This window comes from Lemur catta, chromosome 3, assembly GCF_020740605.2.
Source record: "Lemur catta isolate mLemCat1 chromosome 3, mLemCat1.pri, whole genome shotgun sequence".
Classification (NCBI taxonomy): domain Eukaryota; kingdom Metazoa; phylum Chordata; class Mammalia; order Primates; family Lemuridae; genus Lemur; species Lemur catta.
Genome location: NC_059130.1, coordinates 68,870,369 through 68,894,720, shown reverse-complemented (window position 1 = coordinate 68,894,720; position 24,352 = coordinate 68,870,369). Strand labels below are relative to the sequence as shown.

The 24,352-nt window shown below is 37.1% G+C and overlaps 1 protein-coding gene across 2 annotated transcripts in view; it reads left to right on the top strand.

The window, feature by feature from the left end:
• Window positions 1-24,352, top strand: part of LOC123635512 (serine/threonine-protein kinase TNNI3K) — a 273,749-nt gene that overhangs the window by 106,885 nt on the left and 142,512 nt on the right. Inside the window, exons 10-17 of one of the 2 annotated variants that reach the window (XM_045547740.1) lie at window positions 3,927-4,021; window positions 4,628-4,777; window positions 16,477-16,563; window positions 17,133-17,189; window positions 18,127-18,219; window positions 18,304-18,361; window positions 18,486-18,680; window positions 19,433-19,537. In XM_045547740.1, the coding sequence (XP_045403696.1) occupies window positions 3,927-4,021; window positions 4,628-4,777; window positions 16,477-16,563; window positions 17,133-17,189; window positions 18,127-18,219; window positions 18,304-18,361; window positions 18,486-18,680; window positions 19,433-19,537 (840 nt within the window). The remainder of the gene's footprint in view (window positions 1-3,926; window positions 4,022-4,627; window positions 4,778-16,476; window positions 16,564-17,132; window positions 17,190-18,126; window positions 18,220-18,303; window positions 18,362-18,485; window positions 18,681-19,432; window positions 19,538-24,352) is intronic. The other variant, XM_045547741.1, reaches the window with a different exon arrangement.

The following is a 24,352-nucleotide window of genomic DNA, read 5'->3' as shown; positions in this document are numbered from 1 at the left end:
AAAGAAACTCCTTTTACATGAGAAATTCACTCTGAATACAAATTTTTGTATGTACAAATCACAGTGCTTTGGATAGTAAGCACTCAATGCATTTCTGTTATTGTTTTCATATGTATATACACATACATACACATATTTATATTTGCAGACATATATTAATATGACATAAACATGTGGGTGTATATATAAATGCATACATATATGTACACATATATTATGTATATATTCCAAACTCATTATTTTCTATAGTTGTTGCTTTGAAAATAAACAATGAATCAATTCAGACAATGGAATATTAAATGTGTACTGTTACGGGTCCTATCTATAATGCAAATAATTAATGGTGATATAATATACTGAGATGGTAGCTTTTTACTCACTCAATTATTCAAGAAAAGAGTTATTAAAGGCCTGCCTTGTGTTGGTGCTGGTAGGGACATTAAGATGACAGGATCCTTTCCCTCCTTAAAGGAGCTCTGTGTAGGGTAACAAGGTAAACAGAGGTGTATTCATTATCATAACACAATGTGATAAGAGCCATAAAATTGAAATGACAAGGAACCAAAGGAGACAGCAATGAATTCTGCCTTTGGCTCATGAGAATGCTTCATAGAGGGAGTAATGGTTCAGCTGGAAGAAGAATGAATGGTATTTCATTAAAGAAAAATGACTTGGGCAAGGCCATCCCAAGAAGAGGAAATGATAGTAATACCCAGTAAATTTTCTCTTTCTTCTAGAGCCAAGTTGCTGTGCCGTTCCTTTAGGCATGATCCAGATGGGGCTTTGCTCTTTCGTGTCTCCCAGTACATACTTTGTAGCTCTCTGGGGCTTGGAAATAGAATATTGCTCGTGATCAAGTGATGGCAAACATAGAGGCATTTATTATGAAACTACAGGAAGAGAAAATTGATGAGAATTATCAGTCAAAAAATTAAATCCAGTAGTCATTACTAGGCATGATTTATCTTATATAAAATCTTTTTCTCTAGGCATCATAGCTTTACTAATAAACAGTAGAAATCAGAATTTCAATTAAGCACTTCATCAAATCTAGTTGTAAAATTTATCTATAAAAATCTTATGTTCTTTGGTTCCTGGAATATATTAATTTTTCCACAAAAACTTTCGCATAACTGGAAAGAGCTGATAATGAACAGTCCTCTACAGCTTGTAATATGATTCTATAAGCATTAATTCACTTGAAATTTCAGCAACAATTTGACAAATAGAGAAGATATCATCTATCATTATTTTATAGATAGTGAAACTAAACTCAAAGAGGCCAAATAACTTGTCTAAGTTCCTCTGGCTAGTGTGTTGCAGAGCTCTGGATTTTGAGTCTACACCAAATGCTCTCTCAGTAAAATCACAGCTTTGAGATGTTATTTCTGGTCAAGGAAGCCTCTGGAGAGACAGTGGATGGCTTTTCCAGGGAATAATTTCAGACTGCAGTCTGGATTTGACTAAAAATTCAGTAACCTCCTGGATTCCTCATTTAATTGTTCTGCAGAATCATTCTCAGGTCCTGCAGCTAAACTGTGTGGAGCTCTTACAATACAATATCTTTCCTCTTTTTATGGTAAAGAACTAAAATCAAAATCGTAGAAAATATTTGACAAGAAAACACTAGAGATTTTAGATCTCCTTTCTTTTATTTATTTATTGATTGATTCTTATTTCAGCATATTGTGGGGGTACAAAAGTTTAGGTTATGTATATTACCCTTGCCCCCCCCAGTCAGAGCTTCAAACATGTCCACCCCCTAGACAGTGAGCATTGCACTCATATGTATGTATACACCCATCCCCTCCCCCACCCACATCTGCCCCACACCCGATCAATGTTATTCCTAAATGTGCTCTTAGGTGATGATGATCAGTGAAATCAATTTGATGGTGAGTACATGTGGTGCCTATTTTTCCATTCTTGGGATATTTCACTTAGTAGAATGGGTTCCAACTCTTTACAGGAAAATACAGGAGGTGCTATATCACCATTGTTTCTTTTTTTTTTTTTTATTGTTTAATTGGAGAACTTTAATGTTTTTATATATCATTATAAAGCCAAGAACAATTTCATAATTTTTTCCTATGTAGCTGTTATACGCAGAGCAAGTCTGTCTTTACATAGGGCTAAATGATACATAACAGGATTAATCTCATATATGTGCCCTTTGAAACTGAGTATCTGGTTGTTTAAATACACACCCTGTGTAAAAGGAAAAAATTAAAAAGTGTATAAATATAAGAATAAAAACATGGAGCAAAGTTTCTCTGCCACCAAGTGTGTCAGTTGGACTGAAAATGAGGACAGAGGGGTTTCTATCGACAGGAAGTTCTATCTACCTAGGAGCCCAGAAACCATCAGCGCTTTGTGAGTTCTTTTTCCCTCCTCCAACTTCTGCCCCAGCAGTGTGCCCTAGTAAGATTTCCAAGTCTTTGCCCAGGAGGCACATGGAGGGGAAGATGCAGAAAAAGCATTTGACAAAATCCAACACCCTTTTATGATAAAAACACTTAACAACATAGGCATAAATGGGACCTACCTAAAAATAATACAAGCCATATATGACAAACCCACAGCCAACATCATACTGAATGGGGAAAAACTGAAAGCATTCCCACTCAGAACTGGAACCAGACAAGGCTGCCCACTGTCCCCATTACTTTTCAACATAGTATTGGAAGTCCTTGCAAGAGCTATCAGACAAGAGAGCAGAATCAAAGGTGTCCAAATAGGGACAGAAGAGATCAAACTCTCACTCTTCGCTGATGACATGATGTTGTATCTGGAAAACCCCAAGGACTCAACCAAGAGACTCCTGGAATTAATTAACGAATTCAGTAATGTCTCAGGTTACAAAGTCAATACACACAAATCAGAGGCATTCATATATGCCAATACCATTCAATCGGAGAACCAAATTAAGGACTCAATACCCTTCAAAATAGCAACAAAGAAAATAAAATATCTAGGAATATATTTAACTAAAGAGGTAAAGGACCTCTACAAAGAGAACTATGAAACGCTAAGGAAGGAAATTGCAGAACACGTAAATAAGTGGAAATCCATACCATGCTCATGGATTGGAAGAATTAACATCGTTAAAATGTCTATACTACCCAAAGTAATATATAGATTCAATGCAATACCATTGTTTCTTATAGCTGAGCAGTACTGCATGGTATGCATATACCACGTTTTATTAATCCACTCATGTATTGTTGGGCACTTGGGTTGTTTCCACATCTTTGTGATTGTGAATTGTGCTACTATAAACATTCAGGTGCGGATCTTGCAAAGCACGTATACATCTTCTTTCTTGAAGGTCCAGATGTGAGAATCTTCAGGATTTTTTCACTTTATGTACACATTTTTATTCACCCTTGATATACAGTGCTTGCTTGGATTTTATTACCTCCTTGTCTCTTTTCTTCCTTCTTCCTTCTTTGTCTCTTTGGCACTCTTATATACAGGTGAGCAACTAGAATAGCCTGGCTTAATCAGCATTGTGTTCATTTGCTAGGGCTGCCATAAACAAAATATCACAGATTGGGTGACTTAAACAACAGAAATTTATCATCTCACAGTTCTGGGTGTTAGAAGACCAAGATCAAGGTTTGGTTTATTCTGAGGTCTGTCCTTAGCTTGAAGATGGCCACCTACCTGTGTCTTCACATGGTTGTCCCTTTCTCTGTGTCATGTGTCCTAATCCCCTCTTCTTATAAGGACAACAGTCATATTGGATTAGAGCCCACCTTAATGATCTTATTTTAACTTAATTATCTCTTTAAAGACACTATCTCTAAATACAGTCACATTGTGAAGTTATGGGGGTTAGGGCTTCAACATATGAATTTGGGGGGTGGGGCACAATTTAGCCTATAACAAGGGCCTTCTATTTTCCTTATTTTGTGTTTTTGCAGTGCATGTACCTATGGAAAGAACATTGACCTAGTTAAATTTCTTCTTGATCAGAATGTCGTAAACATCAACCACCAAGGAAGGGACGGGCACACAGGTAAGAATGTGGTGAGAACATTGCTAGTTCCAGATGTTTATCAATGCTCAAGCATAATGGTGTGCCAAGGGATAAGGGGACATTGGGAATGGTCAATCTCAATGGGGAGAGGTATTTTATCATCTGGCATCATTTAGAATTGATGGTGACTGGTGATAACATTTAATAATAAGTAGACTGACTTTTGGCCAATTTCATTATTATACTAAATTATCTACAGGCAATGCACCCACTTATAGCCTACTCCAAGGACAGACTGCCCTTAGTTTGGCTGTCAAGAAAAATACCTGCTTGGGGTCTTTGTTCTTTTACTTGTGTAAAGATGCTAACATTTTTTTTCTTGGTAATTACAATAAATTACAAATACTAGAAATTGTCCTAAGCAAAAGACAGTTTATATAGAAGATTGAGTAGAATAAAATACTTCTTTTGCTTAAAGTATTGTCTTCTTTGCTCAATAATAAAATTAATTATTCATCAAAGAAATCAATTGGTACTTCATATCCCTGGAAACAATGTTATTATGTGGTGATAAATATATTTTGAAAATTGGGATGCAGTTTTCTTTTATTCTTCTTTCATTCTTTCAATTCTTTTCTATTACAGGATTACACTCTGCATGCTACCATGGTCACATTCGCCTGGTTCAGTTCTTACTGGATAATGGAGCTGATATGAATCTAGTAGCTTGTGATCCCAGCAGGTCTAGTGGTGAAAAAGATGAGCAGACATGTTTGATGTGGGCTTATGAAAAAGGTGTGTTTTTAATCATGCATCTCTATAGTGATACTGTGTGCATAGATTATATCAGTGCATCAGTGATTTCTTTGCTTGTATGACTTGTACACTCTCATTTCTTCTGTAGATTTTATTTGAGTCTCTGGGGTCTTGGATCAAAGAGTCCAGTAGACCATCATTACAGAAATCAACTCCTGGGCTACAGATGAGCTGAAGGCATTCTCAGTATTTGAACTTTAAAAAGGAATGGTCTCATTTCTAAGTACTGGAGAAACAAAATTTTGATATGTAATGATACTAGTGTAGACTTAGAGCTAGTCATTATCTCTTAAATAGGGCTATTTTGATGAGTTTTTGAATTTTTAAAAAGAGGATTAAGAACAAGGGAAAAAAAGGAAGATTTGTCAGATCTAACCCTGATGACAACACCTGTGCTAGAAAAATGTGAGGGAGTCAATGATTGGTGCTTAAGAATAAACTTACTTAAGCTCAAAGTGGTGAGAGCTTAGACTCTGGTGTGAGAACACCTGGGTTTAAATCAGCCATGTTCTTTGATCTTGTGCAAGTTATTTAACCTTACTGAGCTCCACTGTTCTCATCTGAAAAATAAGGATAACAAAATCTTCTACTTCACAAGGTTGTAAAGATTAAATGAGATAATATGTGCAAATTGCTTAGAAGACTGGCTGGCATGAATTAAATAACAAATAATTGGTATTTTAGGTGATATGGAACAGCATATGTTGTCATTGAAATTATAGAGTTATAACTGAATACTGTAAAATATACGACTTTAAAGTAACATTTTGTCATTTTAACTTTTGATGACTGCATTGTCTTTTTAAAATGTTTAAGTATGTAAAGAAATATATTTATCTTTTTGAATGCTAGAATCCTAAAAGATCATCCTGAAAAAGGCAATTACTAAGCTATAAGATTTCTCAGCCTACCAAGCTGATTTCTTTATAAAAATTCTCTGCCTAAAGTGGGAAATAAAAGTCCATCAATGAAAGGAGAGATGGAGTTTGGTGAATGGAAATAAAGAGCTGTTGTAGGCATATAGTAAGCAAATAGGTAAGGAGAAGGAAAAACGTATATAAGTCTGAAGACTACTAGTGAAAAAATGATATAGGAGTTACTTTTAAAAAGTGAATAGACATGGAATATTAGATAATGAGTTAGATGTAGGCTTGCTATCGTTTTTACTTTTTATTTGAGTATTGTATACATACAAGTACATACACCTTTGCACATATTATAAATGTACAGCTCAATGAATTTTCACAAACTGAACTCACCCAGCACCCAGATGAGGAAGACGAACATGACTAGCACCTTAGAAATCCCATTTCCACTCTCTTCAAGTCACTCCCCCAAGGAGAGTATTACTGCCTTCTTATAGCATAGCTGGTTTTGCCTCTTTCTGTACTTTATGTAAATGAAATGTTATGGTATGTACTTCTTTGTGTCTGGCTTTTTTTGGCCAACAACTTATGAGATCCATCCGTATCATTGTAGGCAGTTGTAGATCCTTCATTCTTGCTGTTGCATGTTATGTGACTGTATCACAATTGACTTATTAATTCTTTTGTTCATGGGCATTAGGATAATTTTCAACTTGGGGATATTACGAATACTGTGCCATGAACATTCACATACACAAGTGCATGTTTTTAATTGAATATACAATTGCATTTCGGTTTGGCATAAAGGTCCTCTATTTTGTATTTTTAAAAATGTAGGTAGCTCTATTTTTGAGTATCAGTTAGGAAATCTTAAATATTCTGAAGTCTCAGGGAGGCCATCCTAAATTCTATCTGCTCAACACATTGCATTTATTCAAATGATTTTCAGACAGTGTCTCTTAAGAAAAATGTTTCAGAGTAAGACTGTTTACAAAGTATTAGTCTTTCAGAAGGCAACTGAGAAATTGCCGCTACAGCTATCTCTTCACAGGGGTTGGCTTTGTTTGTTTTTCGTTGATTGAGAGTGATAGTTGAAAACTGGCTTTACCTTTATTTTTTGTGGAACTCCACACTTTTATGAAACAATGTATCATCATGTAAGCTCCTGAGATTTCCTACCAAATGACAGAAAAGATCTTTCAGCTTAAAGGAATTGCCCACTGGCCTCTGCAACATATGCCGTATTTGTCAGCCTTATTTGTTCAAACTAATGTGCCAAGCATCAGTGTTGCATTCCATTATTACTATGAATTTTAACAAATTGAATGTTAGTACCCAAGAGGCAGATGGATGTTTTGCATATGTTCTGGGGCAAAGCAAGTCAAACAACAAAATAAAATTGTTGCTATTTTCTCTTGCTAGAGAAATGTTGCATCGTTTTCATGTGTTCAGAGAGTACCAAAGTGGCCTTGTGATAAAGAATTGCTTTCCTTTTTCCTTTGAAGAGGGAGTCACCAAATTAATTGATAAGGCATACTGAGGGTTTTCCTGAGCAATTTGGAGATGAAGTTGAGGAAGCACTAAAACTCCACTTGGAGTTCCCTCTTTATAGAAGAAATAATGTAAGAATGGCCCCACCATGATTTATCATGTATCCTATCCTATCCTGAGACAGAGACAGTGGAAGTGAGCTCCACAACCAAGATCTGCCTATTTGAATAGGAGTATATCTGCCCAACTTGAATAGCTCATCCTAGTTTAGCCTCTTAACAGAAAACTGTGGAGTCTCTCAACAGCACCTGTGTTTGAATGGTTCTCAGCCAAATTTTTCATCTGACTCAAACTAAATTTTAGTTGACCTTCTTTCTGCTATTATGATATGGCACATTGAGGGGTGTGTTGGAGTTCTGGAAGAGTTATCTACTGTCTTTTGGAATACTTTCAGAAAAAGGGTTTACGCATCATGGCTCCTGGTGGCAACAGATATGCAGAATACTTGCTATTTGCATAGCCCTTTGAACCTAAAGAGGTCAAAATCAACCTTGGAAATAGTTTTCCTGATGACCTTGATTCTACACAGAAGCCTTAAGTTTCAATATTTTTCTGCCAGACTGCTTAGAACTCCAATTTTACAGTATTTAGAGTGTTTCTCCTCCCCAAGTCTCAGCCCCCTCTTCTTTTCTACTGTTCCATCTGAAAGTGTAGCGATAGCTGTCTTACTCATTTGGATTTGTTCTGCCCTTTCCGTGTGCTACAAAGAACTTGTATGAATCAATTTAAATTGGCCAGAAAAAGTAGCCAGCAGCCTGCTTATGTTCAAATCCTCTGCCCTAATCACCAGTATGGAAAAACCATTGAAAAGACCTGCACATAATCTTACATCCATTGCATTAAAGATGAAACTGCCGAATTGAAAAGATCTCAGCCAATTAGAATTGAACACATAGCTCAATAGTGTGTCTGGCAGTTAGATTTGAAAAGGCTGCCCTTGACAAAGAAAAGCACTCCTTTATGTCAGGCTGTTTAGGGTCAGAAAATAACCAAAACTAGAAACAGAACTAAAAACTTCTTGTTTGCTTCAGTACTGATGCCAGTTAAAGCAATTTACGGAGGCTTCTATCCCAATATCTCATTACCCAGAATACAATATTTGTATACAGCAGACGCACTCTAATTCACAGTGACAGGGAGCTGGAGTTGGAGAATTAGTAAGTAAGTGAGCAAAAACAATAAAAATCAAGGCTCCTGTACCATGATATATACTTTGTTCATTCCTTTTGACAAGTGTAGTATGGTGTGAATTATTTATGGTAAATGTACTATAGTGTATTCTCTAAAAGTAATGAAGTCTTACATTGGTGAGTTTCTACAGTTTTTAGCCAGTAGAAACTAAGAGATGAGGGTGGGTGAGGAGTAGAAGTAAGAAGAGGTGGATTCATTAAATTATTTCATAAATTCCATAAATTTTCACCAATGGATTATAAGCTTTCAGGCTTCTTCTGCATTGAATTCTTACCTGTTTGGAGTTTAGTTACTTAGTTTAGTAAATCTAGTTTAGTGTGCTAGAGTGGATTGCGGGTGGGGTTGAGGAAGGGTTAAACAAAAGATTTAGATGATATTTCAAAATCCATATGTGATTCTTTCTGGTATACTGGCTACATTTCTACATGTTTAGATACTCTCTTTTAAAACTAAGTAAAATAACTCCAACTATTATTAAAATGGGAAGAAATTTTTGGTTAGGGAGATAATACAGAAAAATATTTTTGAAATATAATAACTATGCAAGAATCCACATAGTTAAAATGGTTAGTAGAAGAGAGCTTACATTCATCAAGCACCTATCACATATGCATATATACATGTATATGTGTATATACATAATTTAATTATCAAAAATCCCTTTAAATTGGTATGGTCTTTGTTTTGTAAATAAGGAGTTTGAGACTTAGAGCCATTAAGTCATACTTGCCCAGCCTGCACAGCTACTTTTTCTTCCTCAACTTCCCCCCAACTCATATCCACTCAATAAAAAAGTCTCCTTTATTTTACTTAATAAGTGCATTTTGAATCCATCCTTTCTTCTTTATTTTTACTATCATTATTTAACTTCAGATCCCTGTCATCTTTCTCCTGATCCATCTTAATAGCCTCATAACTGTTTTTTCTCTTCAGCTTTTTTAAAAATCTGCTTCCCAACTGTAGACTGAGAGATGATGGATTTAAGGTACAAATAAGGCCATATTTTCCCACAGCTTAAAACTCTCCTCTGACACAACTATCACCTATAAGAAAAGTCCAGCTTATTATCATAGCATACAAAGACTTCCCTGCCCTGTGCACTTCCTGCCTCTCGAACCTGATCTCCAGCCACTCCCGTCATGTGGGAAATCCTACATGCCACAACCATCGTCATGTTCACTAGACCACCAACATTCATTCAGTGTTCACTCTCTGCCATGCACCTTCTAAACATTTCATATATATTAACTCGTCAAAGCCACACAATAACTCTGTGAGGCAGTGTCGATTCACATGATAGTAACATAAAACTGCTCATTCATCCCTACACATATCAGATTATTCTATGTTTCTACGACTTTTTCTCATGCAGTTCTCTCCACCTCTATGTCCTTTCTGTCCTCTTCACCTCACTCCACTCTTTAAATTTCTGATTCTGACTTCAGCTTAAAGACTCGGTTTATGGATCCTTTCTTCCAGAAAGTCTTCCTGGACCACACAGCCCGGCATACACATCTTTTCTTTATGTTTTATTGTATCACGTGCACATCTCTATCTCTGTGTTTTTACCACTTCATACTCAAACTCTCTACCCTACCAAATTGTAAACCTATTGAGAACAAGCATTTGAGCTATTAATCATTGTATTCCAAAAACTTGAATTCAATGGATGACTCCTAATAAATTCTCAATACGTGCTCTTTGAAATGAAATAGAGAAAGAGGTGGGAGATATTTTAGACAGAGCATTCTATTCCATGGCCCACTAAATGATATTTGGTGAGTTAATGTTCTCCAGAATGGTAATTACCACTGTTCTGTTGTTGTCTCTGTAGCTATTTCTATAAATATCATAGGTTTCTTATTAACTGCACAATCTTAATATTCAATAAATGGGCAGAAGATTTTAAAGAATGCTCTATAGCTCCTCTTTCTATGCATTGATACTGCAAAAATTTTGCCTCTGGCTGGAGTGCTTTTCTCCTTCCTTTTTGTTTAATCAACTCATTGTCATTTTTCAAGCTCAACTTAAAAGACAATTCCTCAAGGAACTCTTTCCTGGCTCCTCCAGACTGTTGTAAGATATCACCATTACGCAAGTTCACATCCTCTACCTTTCCTTCCTAGAGTTTGGCTAAATAAAATTTGAATATAATTATTTTTTTCTTTTCCACTAGACAGCATTCATTACAAGAGTAAAGAACATTTCTATTTCAACACTGTATTTCTCATACCTAATACCATTCATTCATTCAACAAAAATTTATTGCCAGCCTTCTATGTGATAAATTTTGTACTAGGGACAGAGGGAAAACAGTGAGTAAGACAGACAATATCTCCCTGCTCTTAGGAAGTTTACATTTCTAGGTGGAAGAGACAGGCCACAAACAAATAAAAAAAAAATAGAAAATATAGGATAACAATAAGTGCTATGAATAAAATCAAAAGGAAATGCAATGATGAGGAAAAAGTTCAAGGATACTATATAAAACTGAGTAATAATGGAAGGCCTCTCTGGGAAGATGTTATTGGAGCTAGCCCTTCATAGGTGCACAATAAATATTTGAAGAAGGAAAGGAAAGGAAAAAGGAAAGCAAAATGGGAAAGAGAAGAAAAAAGGAAGGAGGATAGCTAAATAATTTAGCTTGCATGTGATATTCGCTTGGCAAAAGCATTCATGCTTGTGAATTCTTATTTCAAGGTGAAAGACTAGTGGCATTCTTGTTTAAGCCTGGTGATTAAGGGACAAGAATAATGGGTCAAAGGGGATGTGAGTTCCCACCCTGTTATATAAAATTAAGATATCTTTCAGATTTAAGACCAGAGAAGATAGAGCAAGTCAGAAATTTTTGTTGCCTCTGATCTAAATTGACAGTATATGGACGAGGACTGTCAAGAGGAAGATGAGCTACAGAAGGGCAACCATCAAAAGCATCCTCTGATCCCACTTTTCAATGGCTGGAAAGTGAGTTTTTAACATGAAGGGAAGAGGAGATATTAAAATATTGGGCAAAGTCTCATATACATCTCATTACTTTGCAAGTTTTATTCTTTGAATTGGGTGTAAAGCAAGACCCAGGCTGCTCTTATGATGACCTGGATATGTGGGACACATGAGGTCATTAAGAATTCCTTGGCTTCTGTAGTCGAAACCAGATCTCCATGTTCTCTACTTATCCTTGAACCTAAAGGGCCTCAGAGTCACAAAGTCAGAGAGATCTTAGTACTGGAGTTACTTACGATTAATCTCCAGATCTAGTTTTTAAAATAATTCTCATATAGCCAGGGATTAATATCAGCATTCATTGTTTCTAAGTTGAACTGGTGGGGGTGTGGAGAGAGAACCTTATAGGAAAATTAAAAAATTATACTTCTTCTTAAATAATTATGAAGCCTCTGTCCGGTACATGACCGTGATGCAAATGTTAAACCGTCATTGTAACAGCCTTTTGGATGACTTGTCGTCTTAAACAAAAATCTGTTTCAAAATAAATAACTATTCAGAAGGTTGAAAGCAAAGAGTTTTGGGGAGGGGGAGGGAATGACATCAAATGTAAGGAGTAAAGGAGAACAAGGAGACAAATTAAAGGGAAAGTGTGGAATTTGGAGAATTCAGGACTGGAAGAATGGGGAGCAGGAAAGGAAAGATTTCAAGCTGGCAGGAAAATCACATTTCCCAAAATGGTCAGGTGCTCAAATGAATAATACTCTGAAAGTGCAAATCATTATTATAACTGCATTAGGCTAATAACAAAGCAATCTCCTGTTTTAGTAAAGTACTTAGATGTAGATAGTAAATTCTTAGACATAGGAAAACATTTTATTTAATTAGTGGAAATTTGATTATCTCTGGATGTGTTCCATTAGTGTGTCTGGGTTATCTAGGTGTATCCATTATCAGGTATTTGGCTTACCAAGTCCATTTAGTGAGCTCCATTAAGGTATTTTTCTGCTTAACTCCTTGTGGCCAAGTGTCTGGAAGCTGGGCCTTAGGGGGTTTTCAGGTTTCTTTGCATACACTTTAGTGGCTTGTCAGAGCAGTTCTAGTAGTGGAGAATTTCCCATACGTGGGTGCCTTAGCCCACATTGAGCAGGAGGTGGGAAATCAGGCAGAGATGCCTTCCAGAGCTGAGAGGGCCTCTTGGCATTTCCCTGGCAGCTTCATGCTTATCATCAGCCAGAACTCAGGCACTCATTAGGCTCTTGATGAAAAGCATCCCAAAGAAAATGCCAGCAAATTGTGCCACTATGCTGGCAGGAAATGAAAACTGCTCAGAGCAAGTGGAGCCAAGAGAGCTGTTGAAATGAAAGGTAACATCAAGGGTGTGATCACTGACTCACACAGGCGTTCAGGATTCAGGATGCAGCTTTCTGCTTCACTGGGGAAAGCACGAGGCCCTCTTGTCTGTCAGCCGGCAACTCAACAGAGGGTCTGAGATAGATGGGAAGGTGGGCTCTGTGAATTAAGCTTTGTTGTGCTTGGGTAAATTCTAGGAATTTGGGTTGTTTTCTTTCCTCAAAGGAGTCTCTCCTATGAAAAACAGAAATTACAAAAAAGTTTTTGTTTTTGATGTTTTCGCTGGCCCCAAACACTTGAGACCACATTAAGTAAAAAAAAAGAAAAAAAGAAAGAAAAAAGAAAAAAAAAATTCCCAAAGTGCTACAAGTCCCCTAATAAAGTGGGGTCAGACAGTGTGGAGGGGGGAAGACAAAACCTGAGAACCCCCTGTGAATCCAGCAAAAGACAACATAAGGGATATTTTAAGTCCCAAGGCATTTGTACCCTGAGGTTAAAATAGCTGCTGGAGGGAGAAGGGGAGATGGGCAACAGAAGGCAGGACCAACATGCTGCAAGGTGTTAGAACCAGTTTCCCTCGGCCCCAGGAACAGAGGGGCAGAGTCATCGAGGCTGCAAAAGGCAAAGGAGTTTACCGACTAGCTCGACCTAGGGTCCAAGTCCCAGAGCACCAACGCAGTGGCCTCTCTACGAACCAGGACCCCGTCCTGGGGTGAGAGTCAAGCTTTTCTACTTTTCAGTAGGTTACATGCGCTGGGCACACCATCACCTCTTCCCCCTTAGTTCATTTGCTCCTTTAAGAGTGGCTGATCGTGTTAGCTCCTGATTGGTTGGCTCCAAGGTCGTGTTGGCTCCTGATTGGTTGGTTCCAAGTCTCGGAACCTTTTAGTTGTTATCAGCGTCATTTCGGGGAAGGGGAGGACCCGCGTTGGGGAAACCGAAATCTAGGCCTATTCCAGGAGGTTCAGCCTGTCATGGAGTCACTCCTGCTCTCCTCCCTGTTTTACAAAGTCACACTGAAATCTTCATTCAGCTGGGTGCAGTAGGCAGAGTAATGCCCCCCAGAGATGTTCAGGTCCTATTCACAGGTACCTGTCAAATATGCTGCCTTACATGGCAAAGGAGAATTCTTGTTGTTAACTAGCTGACTTCAAGAAAGGAGATTATCCTGGATTATCCCAGTGGGCCCATTTTAATGACAAAGGTCCTTAAATATGGAAAAAGGAGGCAGAAGTGGAGGTCCGCATGATATGATGTGAGGACTCAGGCAATCATTGCTGGCTTTGAAGCTATAAGAAAGCGGCTACAAGCCAAGGAATGTGGGTGGCCTCCAAAAGTTGCAAAAGGCAAGGAAACTGATTCTCCCCTAGGGCCTCTAGAAAGGAATGCAGCCCAGCTTATTTTAGGCCAGAGAAAACTATGTTGGATTTTTGACTTCCCAAACAAGATAATAAATTTGAATTTTTTACATCACTATGTTTGTGGTATTAGTAATTAACAACAGCAGCAATAGAAATGAATACATTGGTATTTAGTAGATTTATCTGAAGTTCCAAAAGGTAGTTTCCAAGTTCATTTACAATTCTTGGGGCAGAAAAGTAAATGAGGAAAGCAGTGGGAAGACCTAAAAGGCACATATATGTGTTAGAACTGTAAGACGTGTTACATACATCATCTTTGTTAATCTTTACAACATTCTTACAAGGATGTATCATCGTTTCTAATCTGTAGAGGAGGATCTTTTTATAAAGTAAAACAAGTCATATCCTTTAACTAACTAAAATCCTCCAGTGGTTTCCATCTCATCTACATGAAAATCTGAACTCATTATCCTCGCCTATATAGCTCTACATCAGTGTACTCAAAGTGTAGACTGCTTCAGCATCAGCCGGGACTTTGTGAGAAAGGCAATGCTCAGACCCTACCACAGACTTTCTCAGTCAGAATCTCTGGGGATGGGGCTCAGGAATATATGTTTTTACTTGTACACCAAGTGATTTTTAGACATAATAAAACATTTGAGAGCACTACTCCACATGATGTGCGCTCACCTACCTCTCCAAACAAGTCTGGTTCCATGCTCATCCTTGCTTGGGACACTAGTCTTCTTTCCTTTCCCAAACATGTCATGTTCACACCTATCTTGTGACTTCTGCATAGTCTATTCCTTTTGCCTATTAAGCTCTTCCTTAGAAATTTGCCTATTGGGTAATATCATTACAGTCTATTGAGTTTTCCCTGATTGTGATTTCACTAGAGTCCAAAGAAAGAGTGCTAATGGGACTGGCACCCCATTATTTCATCACATGTCTATGATTTGAGAAAATCAGAGATCCACTAGTCATGAATAGAAAGATATAGATGAAAAGAAAATGGACACTAGTTCTTAACTACATAGATTTAAGTTTTGCTACCAGTTTTGGTGATTGTAATCACCAATGTTTTTTTGTTTTTGTCTTGAAGGAGCTCACCTTTGTTACCATTGGAAAAGCTTTTAGTGCTAGTAAATACCATAGTTTTTCTATCTCATGATCTTGCTTGCATTATTCATTTTAATTCTTTTTGCAAAGAGGATTCAATAAGCAAAAACAACTCTCAGCGTGTATTCTGTATGTTAGCTGGTGTATGCTGAACCTGTGTTAACTAAGGATCCTTTATGATGAAGCAGCACATACACTTTTTTAATGCCTAAATTTTTCCATTTTTACAATGAGTTCAGTTGTATTTTACAAGTTTCTTGGCAAAGTCTTTAAGGTTGACTGTTTTCCTCTTTTATAAATTAGCTTCAGTAGATTATGTTTACAGTGAAAGCATTAAAATAGTATCAAAGTTTAGTTCTATTGAAAATCATTGCTTTACCCAGAGGAGCATTTAGCATTTTTTAACCTTCACAATAAGCCCCTACTGCAATTAATAGACCCCAGAATGTTAGCAGTATTATATAATAGAAGAGCATTTCTTATGTATTAATAACAGTCCAGGGTGGGCATTTCTGGTCAGTGGATGGCTTTCTCCCAATTCTTAGAGCCTCAGAACCTTCTGCATCTAGCCAGCAGATGGGGAGAGTGTAAAAGGCTCATCTGTTTCTTAAAGCCCCAACCTGAAAGTGACATCACTGTTGCTTATGTTCCCTTGGCTAGAATATGTCACAAGGCTACAACTCGATGTAAGATGGACAGAGAAATTCTGTTCCTGGGTGAGCAGCCATTCCCAGTAACAAAATCACCCTGTGAAAGAGAAGTACAAATATTGGTGGGAAGCCAGCTATTAATATCTCAAAAATACTGTGTAAATTATTTTAGTGCTGCATTATACTGCAAACCATCATACTGTGAACCAAATGTAATGCTCATTCACAGCAAGTACCTCTCTCGTTCCTGGTACCATATGTGCTTTTCACCCTTGTAATTGTGCTCTTCTTATATACTACCATAGCTTAATATTTCCTCATTTAGAAATTCTCATCATTCTTACAATTATTTCTTCTACTACATTGTAAGCTTGTTAAAGATGGGACCATATAGTCCCCTTGTCCATTTTATGCCCAGGACCCACCATAGCGCCTAACATAGTGTGCCTCACATATAGTAGAGTCTTAATAACTTATTTTGAACCAATGAATGAATGAAAGTACTAAATCCCTATTGCAATATATTACATCTTAAGATATGACCTATGTTGTTAGCTACCTCCGATCATTTCTTTGGTTTTGAAGGTAGGCTGAATAAATAAAACAAAAATAAGATCCTTTGTTCTTTTCATCTTTTCATAAAGGACATGATGCCATTGTCACACTCCTGAAGCATTATAAGAGACCACAGGATGAATTACTCTGTAATGAATATTCTCAGCCTGGAGGAGGTACCCCTTTTCTTATTCAGTTTTCATTGTTGTACAATATTGTGCCTAAAGGTAAACCTGTGTTTCTGTTACCGGCATTCTGGGGCTAGGAGGGAGGACATACCCTATGCCATATTAACTTTATTTTAAGAAAACTTCTGTCTGGGTAAGGCTGAACATAAAGAAGCTTCCATTTATGCTATTTTCTAACTCACCAATCTGCAGTTCCTCCAAGTTTAACATTCCCTGATCTGGACGTTTATGAGGCTTGTTCATGACTAGGAAGGCCTGGGTAAGCTGAGCACAGTCGTTTTCCATTTCAGTAATCTATTACTGAATACTCATATCCAGACACAAATTAAATCTGCTGAAGTCTGCTACAACTTGGATTTTGTTTTAAATCTTTTTATGTACTTTCTAAATAAATACTTGCAGCACAGCTTCAGTATCCAGAGAAAGATTTGGATACTGCTATGGATAAGCTATGTTTTGCTTGGTTTCGTCACCTGATCGTTTTTATAATGTTGAACTTTTATGTAGAAAAAAATGATTGCTATTTTCAACACTCTTATATATAATTTAATTTCTAGATGGCTCTTACGTGTCTGTTCCATCTCCCTTGGGAAAGATTAAAAGCATGACAAAAGGTACTTATTAATATGGGACAATTGTTACATTTTATTACTTAGGTTAACTATCGCTTCAAATATGGTAACCTTCTGTTTGGTTTTACATATTACAAATGATGACTGTTTTAAATGCATAAACAATATTGCCAACAGATCATTCTTTCCATAATTTAACCTTACCCTTTGTGCCCTTTCAATACATAAAGATATAATAACTGAAAATTTCATGAGTATTAAAGATCCAACTCTCATAGTACTATTTAGATATCTTTATTTTTTAATTAAAATGAATTACAAATATTAATATTTCCTTAAGAATAATTGGGAATAGGTTTGCCTTAGAAGAAATATTTGAAAAAACATTATTTTTTCAAAATATCCTAAATAAGTTATACTTTGGAAACTTTTTGAATGTATGCTGCACACAGAAATTAATAGCATTGAACCAGGAAAGTAAAAAAAAAAAAAATGATTCAACTGTAAATTTATATTTAACTGTTTGGAATTTGAAGTCCTTTAAGATTATTTTTCGGGTTTGGATGTTTCCTCAGAATTATTCATATGTTTATTTCCTGACATTTAATTGACATCCCTTTGCGGTAAGCCTGTTGGGATAGATTGAAGGGATTGACCAGATTAGAACCTTTATCATGACGTGATATGATCTGCACTCCAGGGTTGCCATGTCATGCAGGCAAGCTGGTAGGTGGCTAAACCCTTAGCCCTGACAACAAAGAGCAAGTAACTGAGACAGAGAACTAGCCTGCTTTTAATGCAGGGGGATATGGATCATTTGTGATAAGGTTTTAGTATCTTCAAGTAGTCTATTACAGTTGAAAAATTAAATGTTACTAGGAAATGATGTTTTTGGTTAAGTATATGTGTGCATGTGTGTGTACACAGCCACATGTGTGCTTTTTATCTTAAAATATAAAATAACAATTCCTGTTTGCAGAGAAGGCAGATGTTCTCCTCCTAAGGGCTGGATTGCCTTCACATTTACATCTTCAGCTCTCGGAAATTGAGTTCCATGAGATTATTGGCTCAGGTAACCTAAGAAAATGCAGGTCTGCTTTAGTTTTAATGAGCCCAAGATAATATGTGTTTAATTATTTCTCTTAAACAATTTTAGGTTCTTTTGGGAAAGTATATAAAGGACGATGCAGAAATAAAATAGTGGCTATAAAACGGTAAGCATGCAAATGAAAAAAGTTAGCATCCTGGTGGACTGGTGACCTTTGAGAAGCACATGCATGGCAAGCCCCTGTCTGGATACACCTGTTGACTGAGGGTTTCCTGTGCTGCCATTTCTAGTTATCGAGCCAACACCTACTGCTCCAAGTCAGATGTGGATATGTTTTGCCGAGAGGTGTCCATTCTCTGCCAGCTCAATCATCCCTGTGTAATTCAGTTTGTGGGGGCCTGCTTGAATGATCCCAGCCAGTTTGCCATTGTCACTCAGTACATATCAGGGGGTTCTCTCTTTTCCCTCCTTCATGAACAGAAAAGGTATGGGTCTCTTGTTCTGATTTATCCTTGGACACATTGGTGGAATTACTCATGCAATGCTTCAGAGGCTTTCTGATTGAATGAGTCTTTACCTTCTGAAATGTGTAATTGCTAGCAAGTGCACCATTTTAAATATGGCTAATAATTTATGCCTACTAATTGTGTTTCATTGAATAGAAATACCCTGTGCTTTCTTAATAGGAATTCAGTTGAAGGTAACAAATTCAAGGAATTTAAATTGGCAACTGAAGCTTAAAATAATTAGGCTAAATTTGACACACCGATAAAGCAGATACATTTAAGCTCAGAATAAAATAATTCCCAGAGGTTACAGTATTTATAAAAGAAAATTTTAAAAAAGAATGATCTTGCCCAAGTCTAATTTGAATTCACTTCCTAGGTCTATGCAAACAATAATTAGAATGTGGTCTCACTCACTGATTAAAAATAGATTCCATTTTTATATTATTACAAAGAAATTAAGTATAATATTACAAATAAATTATAAAATCAAGTATAATATTTTAAGCAAGAGGTGCTATATATTTGAGTAGATCTATAATTAAGCATTTTCTGATATATAGAAGCTATTTTTCCAGATTTGTTGAGTTTTTAGCTTAACCATCAAGAAAGGAAAAAAGGGCTGAAATTACACAGATTAACAAATCTCACATACCATTTGATTTCTTTTAGAAAGATATGGTATTGGCTTTGACCATTTCATCTTCATTAAATCTATTTTTAAATTCTAGGATTCTTGATTTGCAGTCTAAATTAATTATTGCAGTAGATGTTGCCAAAGGCATGGAGTATCTTCACAACCTGACACAGCCAATTATACACCGTGACTTGAACAGGTATTTTTCTTCTCTAAATAATGAACTTAGAATTTTATAACTGACTAGGAGTCTAAGACAAATTTCTAAGATATATTTTAGATTTATTGCAGATCAGGGTACTCTGTGGGTAAGAGGACAGGCTACCATAAGCCTAGGTGATAGAGTTTTGCCACTCATTGTCTTTTACAAGAATAGGAAGCTCTATAACTGCTTCTTGTGGCGCTTTCAAATCTATGAAGAATGTCCAGACAGATAGTGATGTCTGTTAAGATGCACCAGCTAACTAGGTCCTAGGTCAGTAAGGTCAGATCATAAGTATTGAGCTCAATGACTATTAAAAAATGATAATATCATACAAAGTTAGGTGTTAAAGGAGGTCCTGATACAAAATTATCTGAAGCACTACTTCGTGCTACCATTTTGGTATTTTTGCATTGGTAAATTCAGCCAAGCCACCATCGCATATTTACCCAGTTTTATGTGAAGAGGATTTCATGTGAAATAGAGACTTGAAACAAATCATCAGAGTGTTCCAGTGGTTGAACCTTTCTCTAAGTCCTATAGGAAAGGCCAATATACAAAATGGGGCAGTTTTGGTTGAAGGCGGAGTGCGGGGTAGAAAACTCTGTTCATATCCCATTTCCCACTGCTAAGGGGGGAGATCCCTGGGCCACCTCTGTGGAATCCAAAAGATGCTGTAGAGATTAGTTGGACAACCGCTGATCTAGTTTGTGAAGCAAGTCAGATCATTCCACATCAGTAACTTTCTTTTCATCAATAAAGTTCATATAAGTCCAGTGTATAGTCCTTTATACAAACTCTACAGTTCTGAAGCTATAAAATATTAATTAGTTACCCTATTCAGCCATTTGTTCAACAATTATTTGGACATCCACCATGTTTAAAGCCTTCATACTTGGCACAGTAGAACTTACAAAGTGAAACTGCCATAGACTCTACTTCCGAGGAGCTTTCACATTCTAGTAAAGGAGAAAAATACTTACTTAAATATATTTTAAGGTAAAAAATAACAAGTTCCAGAAAAGAGACAGTGAAAAATTTCTATAAAATTTCAGAAAGAAGACTATTAATTATTTCTGAGGAATTTAGAGCAACTCAACGTAAGAGGTGACATATAATCTTGATCCTGAAGGATGGAGAGAATTTGGAAGAGCATCCTAAGTTTAGGGAAGACATTAATAAAATAGAGATGAGATTAGAGAATTAGAGGTATATATAGGAAGTATGAACAGCTTCATTTTAGTGTACTAAGTGTATAAATGTATGTAGTGTGTGGAGTATAGGAAAAGGACAAGGAACAAAATATAGAACAATGGAACAAAAGCACAAAGTTTAGTGAATGCTAGACTAAGGTAGTTCAGACTTTGTTTTGTAAGCAAGAAAGAGGCACTGAGGATGTTTGAGCTGGAAATCACAAATTTGGAGCTGCATTATAGAAAGATTAATCTAGTATCTTTTAAAGATCATCTTGAGGGGAAGTCAAGAAAGTGGCAATTGTATAACTGGCAACTGTAATCTAGACAAGAAGGAATGAAAAAAAAGCAGATTTCACTAGTGGCAGTGGAAATGAAAGGGAAAGACAGATGTGAAAGATAGGAGAGATAAAGTCAACAAGATATGAGAGTGGCAGAATCTTAGATATGGAAAGTAAACATATATATAGGACTCAATCTATTTATAATTATTTACTAGTTTTAAAATAATTTATTCACTGTTGTTAATAGCTATTAGTTCTTTACCTCTCTTTTTAAAAAATGTTAATAAACATTTTTTCTTTGAGTTTCAGAAATAGATTTAGATGATAACTTAGCATAATGCAAACATGATTTTGAGTTTTAGGAGTATTACTTTGCCATCTCAACCATCTTTGCAAGTTGTACTAAAGCAAATGAGTGGTCGTTGCAAGTTTTCTCTAGTTGTAATTCTTTATTTCTGGGCTATTAAATGTATATTCTGTTGCCCTGTAAGTCAAAGTTGTTACCACTATTATACAGTAGGACCAAAAATATAAATGTCGATTAAAAGTGAAAACACCACATTTACTATACAGCAGATATGTTTATATATATACAGTTTTTGTTGCTTCTAATCTAAACTAAATGCTTAAGTTGCACCAAAAAGGCTTCAATTTTTACAAAACAGTTTCGTAAGTGCCTTCAATATGACAGAGTCTCAAACTATTGCAACTATTAATATTATTTGTGGACTATTTTCTACCAATCTTTAGTCTGGTAACAGCAATAAAACATTGTTTTCAGATTAACGCAGAAGTAGCACTGTACACGGCTGAAAAGAGCATTGGTTCTTCCCCTCAGAGGGCTCACTACACTGTGGTTGGCTATATGGGACATCAGTGCTACAGTCGAGCTCGCGGGGTGGCTCCCTACTGCGGTCGCCGGGGCACCTGGGCTCCCCGCGGCCTCCCCACGGCCTCCCGGTTGCTAGGGGAGGAGGGAGGCCGAGCGCCCGGGGCTGGAGGAGCCAGGGCTACTGGAACCCGGCCTGGGGAAGCTGGAAGTAAGGGCAGCTTCCACCCCTTTTTCTGGGCCCCAATATGGGGATATGGGAGGAGACCCAGGCCCGGCCCCTGCTCTGTTGCCCTGGGGTGCAGGTTCCCCAGGTACCAGTCGTCTGAAAACACAAACGTGCTAGCGCGCACACACACATTTTTCTTTAAGAGTGAAAGTAAAACAGAAGGACTATCATCACTGTATTCAGACAACCTTGTTGTACTACATCCAACAGAAAGAACTCCTTAAACATTAGTTCCACAAAGTACTCTAATCCTATTTATGAGCTTCCCTTGGGTGTCCATGTTCAGTCCTAATTTCCATCTCTATTTCTGACATATTCGGTTTCCATTTGAAGTCAGTCTGTCTTCAGCTCCCTAAACCTCCAGAAGAAACAATGAGTTCTCTCTAACTCTCAAGGTCCTACCCATTATTTAAACGGAAATTCTCCATCCAACTTGTTCTGGTTTTCTCTGATGGTAGGTTTGCCCCTGCCTCTTCACCCAATTCTCAGTTTCCAGAGGGCCAGCTATGTTCCAAACATTCTCATCCTATTTCATTTTGGTTAAGGTCTCCCTCCCCTACTCCAACTAGAATATCCTTTAGTCCTGTGTTGTCCTCTCTTTGTACTCCTATGGAAATAGCTGAAGTTTCCTCCCAGGGCCAGTTAAAATGTTCTTCCTCTCTCAGCTGCCTCCATTAGAATGTCTCATTTAATTTTGGCTGCATTTACCAATTCTAAAAATAGTGCTTTTACTGAACACCCCATTAAGAAAATTCCTTTTGACACATACTCCCTTTAAATTAAAACAGGTATATTTAAGTCAGAGAAAAACTCATTCATTTTGCCGACACTGTCATATTGCTTGCATAAACTTGGTCAAACCTACTCTCACAGTAGCTTCCATCAGAATCTTTGCTTCAATTGTCCCCGTCAGACAAATCCTTCAATCTCACATTTTAGAGGTGGGTTGAAAGCAACTATGTGCCATTTGAAATGCTACACAAGATTATGTGTGTGTGCAAATACGTGTATTTCTGTGTATAAGAGAGCACAGGTACAATTTGGCCCAAAGCAGAAATTGTATGATACCAAAATTTACTTTTTATTTGATATAAAAAGTATTGCCACTACATTCAGGATTTCTTATTCCAGTGCATTTTGTGGTGAAGTGGTTCACTCTGCTGCCTCTTTCCTTAACACAACATTCACACACTGAGAATCCCCAAAGCCAGGGTGGCAGGAGTGCCTTCGCTATAACGGTGTTACCTTCCCTCACCCAGGGACTGAGCATGGAGGAGTACAAGTGACACACAGCCCCCGCCCCCTTGTTCCTCTAAAACCTTTCAAATGCTTTCCTGTGACTGGTGGTGAACTTACTGGCCTGCAATTTTCTGGTGTTACTGACTCCTTACATTGCCATTTTCTATTCTTCGGGGATATAGCCTGTATAAAGTAGGCTTTTGGAAATGTCAACAAAGGCTTTTCTCTGTTCAGCCTTGTTTCTTCTCTGCTCTCATTTCTTGGGAGGCACCATGAATGCCCTCTTGGCACCTTGTCGATTTCTTAAGCAGTTAACCTTTCAATAATGACATTAATTCTGCTGTGTGGCAATCAGTTCATTTCTCACTTCATCATTTTCAACCCTTGCTTCTGAGAGTCACTTGTGTTGTTGTGTTCTTAAGATTCTGAGGTTCAATTGCGTGCAACCAGACTAGGGACCTAGAGCCAAAATTTCTAGCTATAAATGAGAAACTGTCTTAATAGGTGGATATTTCTTTCCAATTGATTGAATATCCAATAGCTAGTATACCTTGAATTGGCCTAGAAAAAGAGATACAGATAATTGTAAACTTTCTTGCCTTGTTTAATATTTTCTATTTCAATATTCTCCTGTCAGCCTTGGAAGGAAGCAACTTTCCAAATAATGTTAGTCTTCTCTGGCTGGGATCACAGCATGGACATCTCCCGGGATCTGTGCTGGAGTGGGCTACCACCCCATTGGAAGGCCACAGGCTCTGGAGCCAGATCATGCAAGATCAAATCCCAGCTTTGCCACATCTTATCTGTGTCCTTGAGCAATTTGTTTAACGTGTCAGTTTCCTAAGTTCTAAGATGGTAATAATTATACCTGCTTTATTGAATTTAAATGAGAAAATACATTAACTATTATCATTTTTCTTCTTTATTATTTTTGAAAGAATATTTTCACTACTTAATATTCTTGGATGCCTGAGTTTCTTTACTGAATTAAATGTTTCTAAGGGCCTATCTCTCCTTTGGATTGTATTACCATAAGCT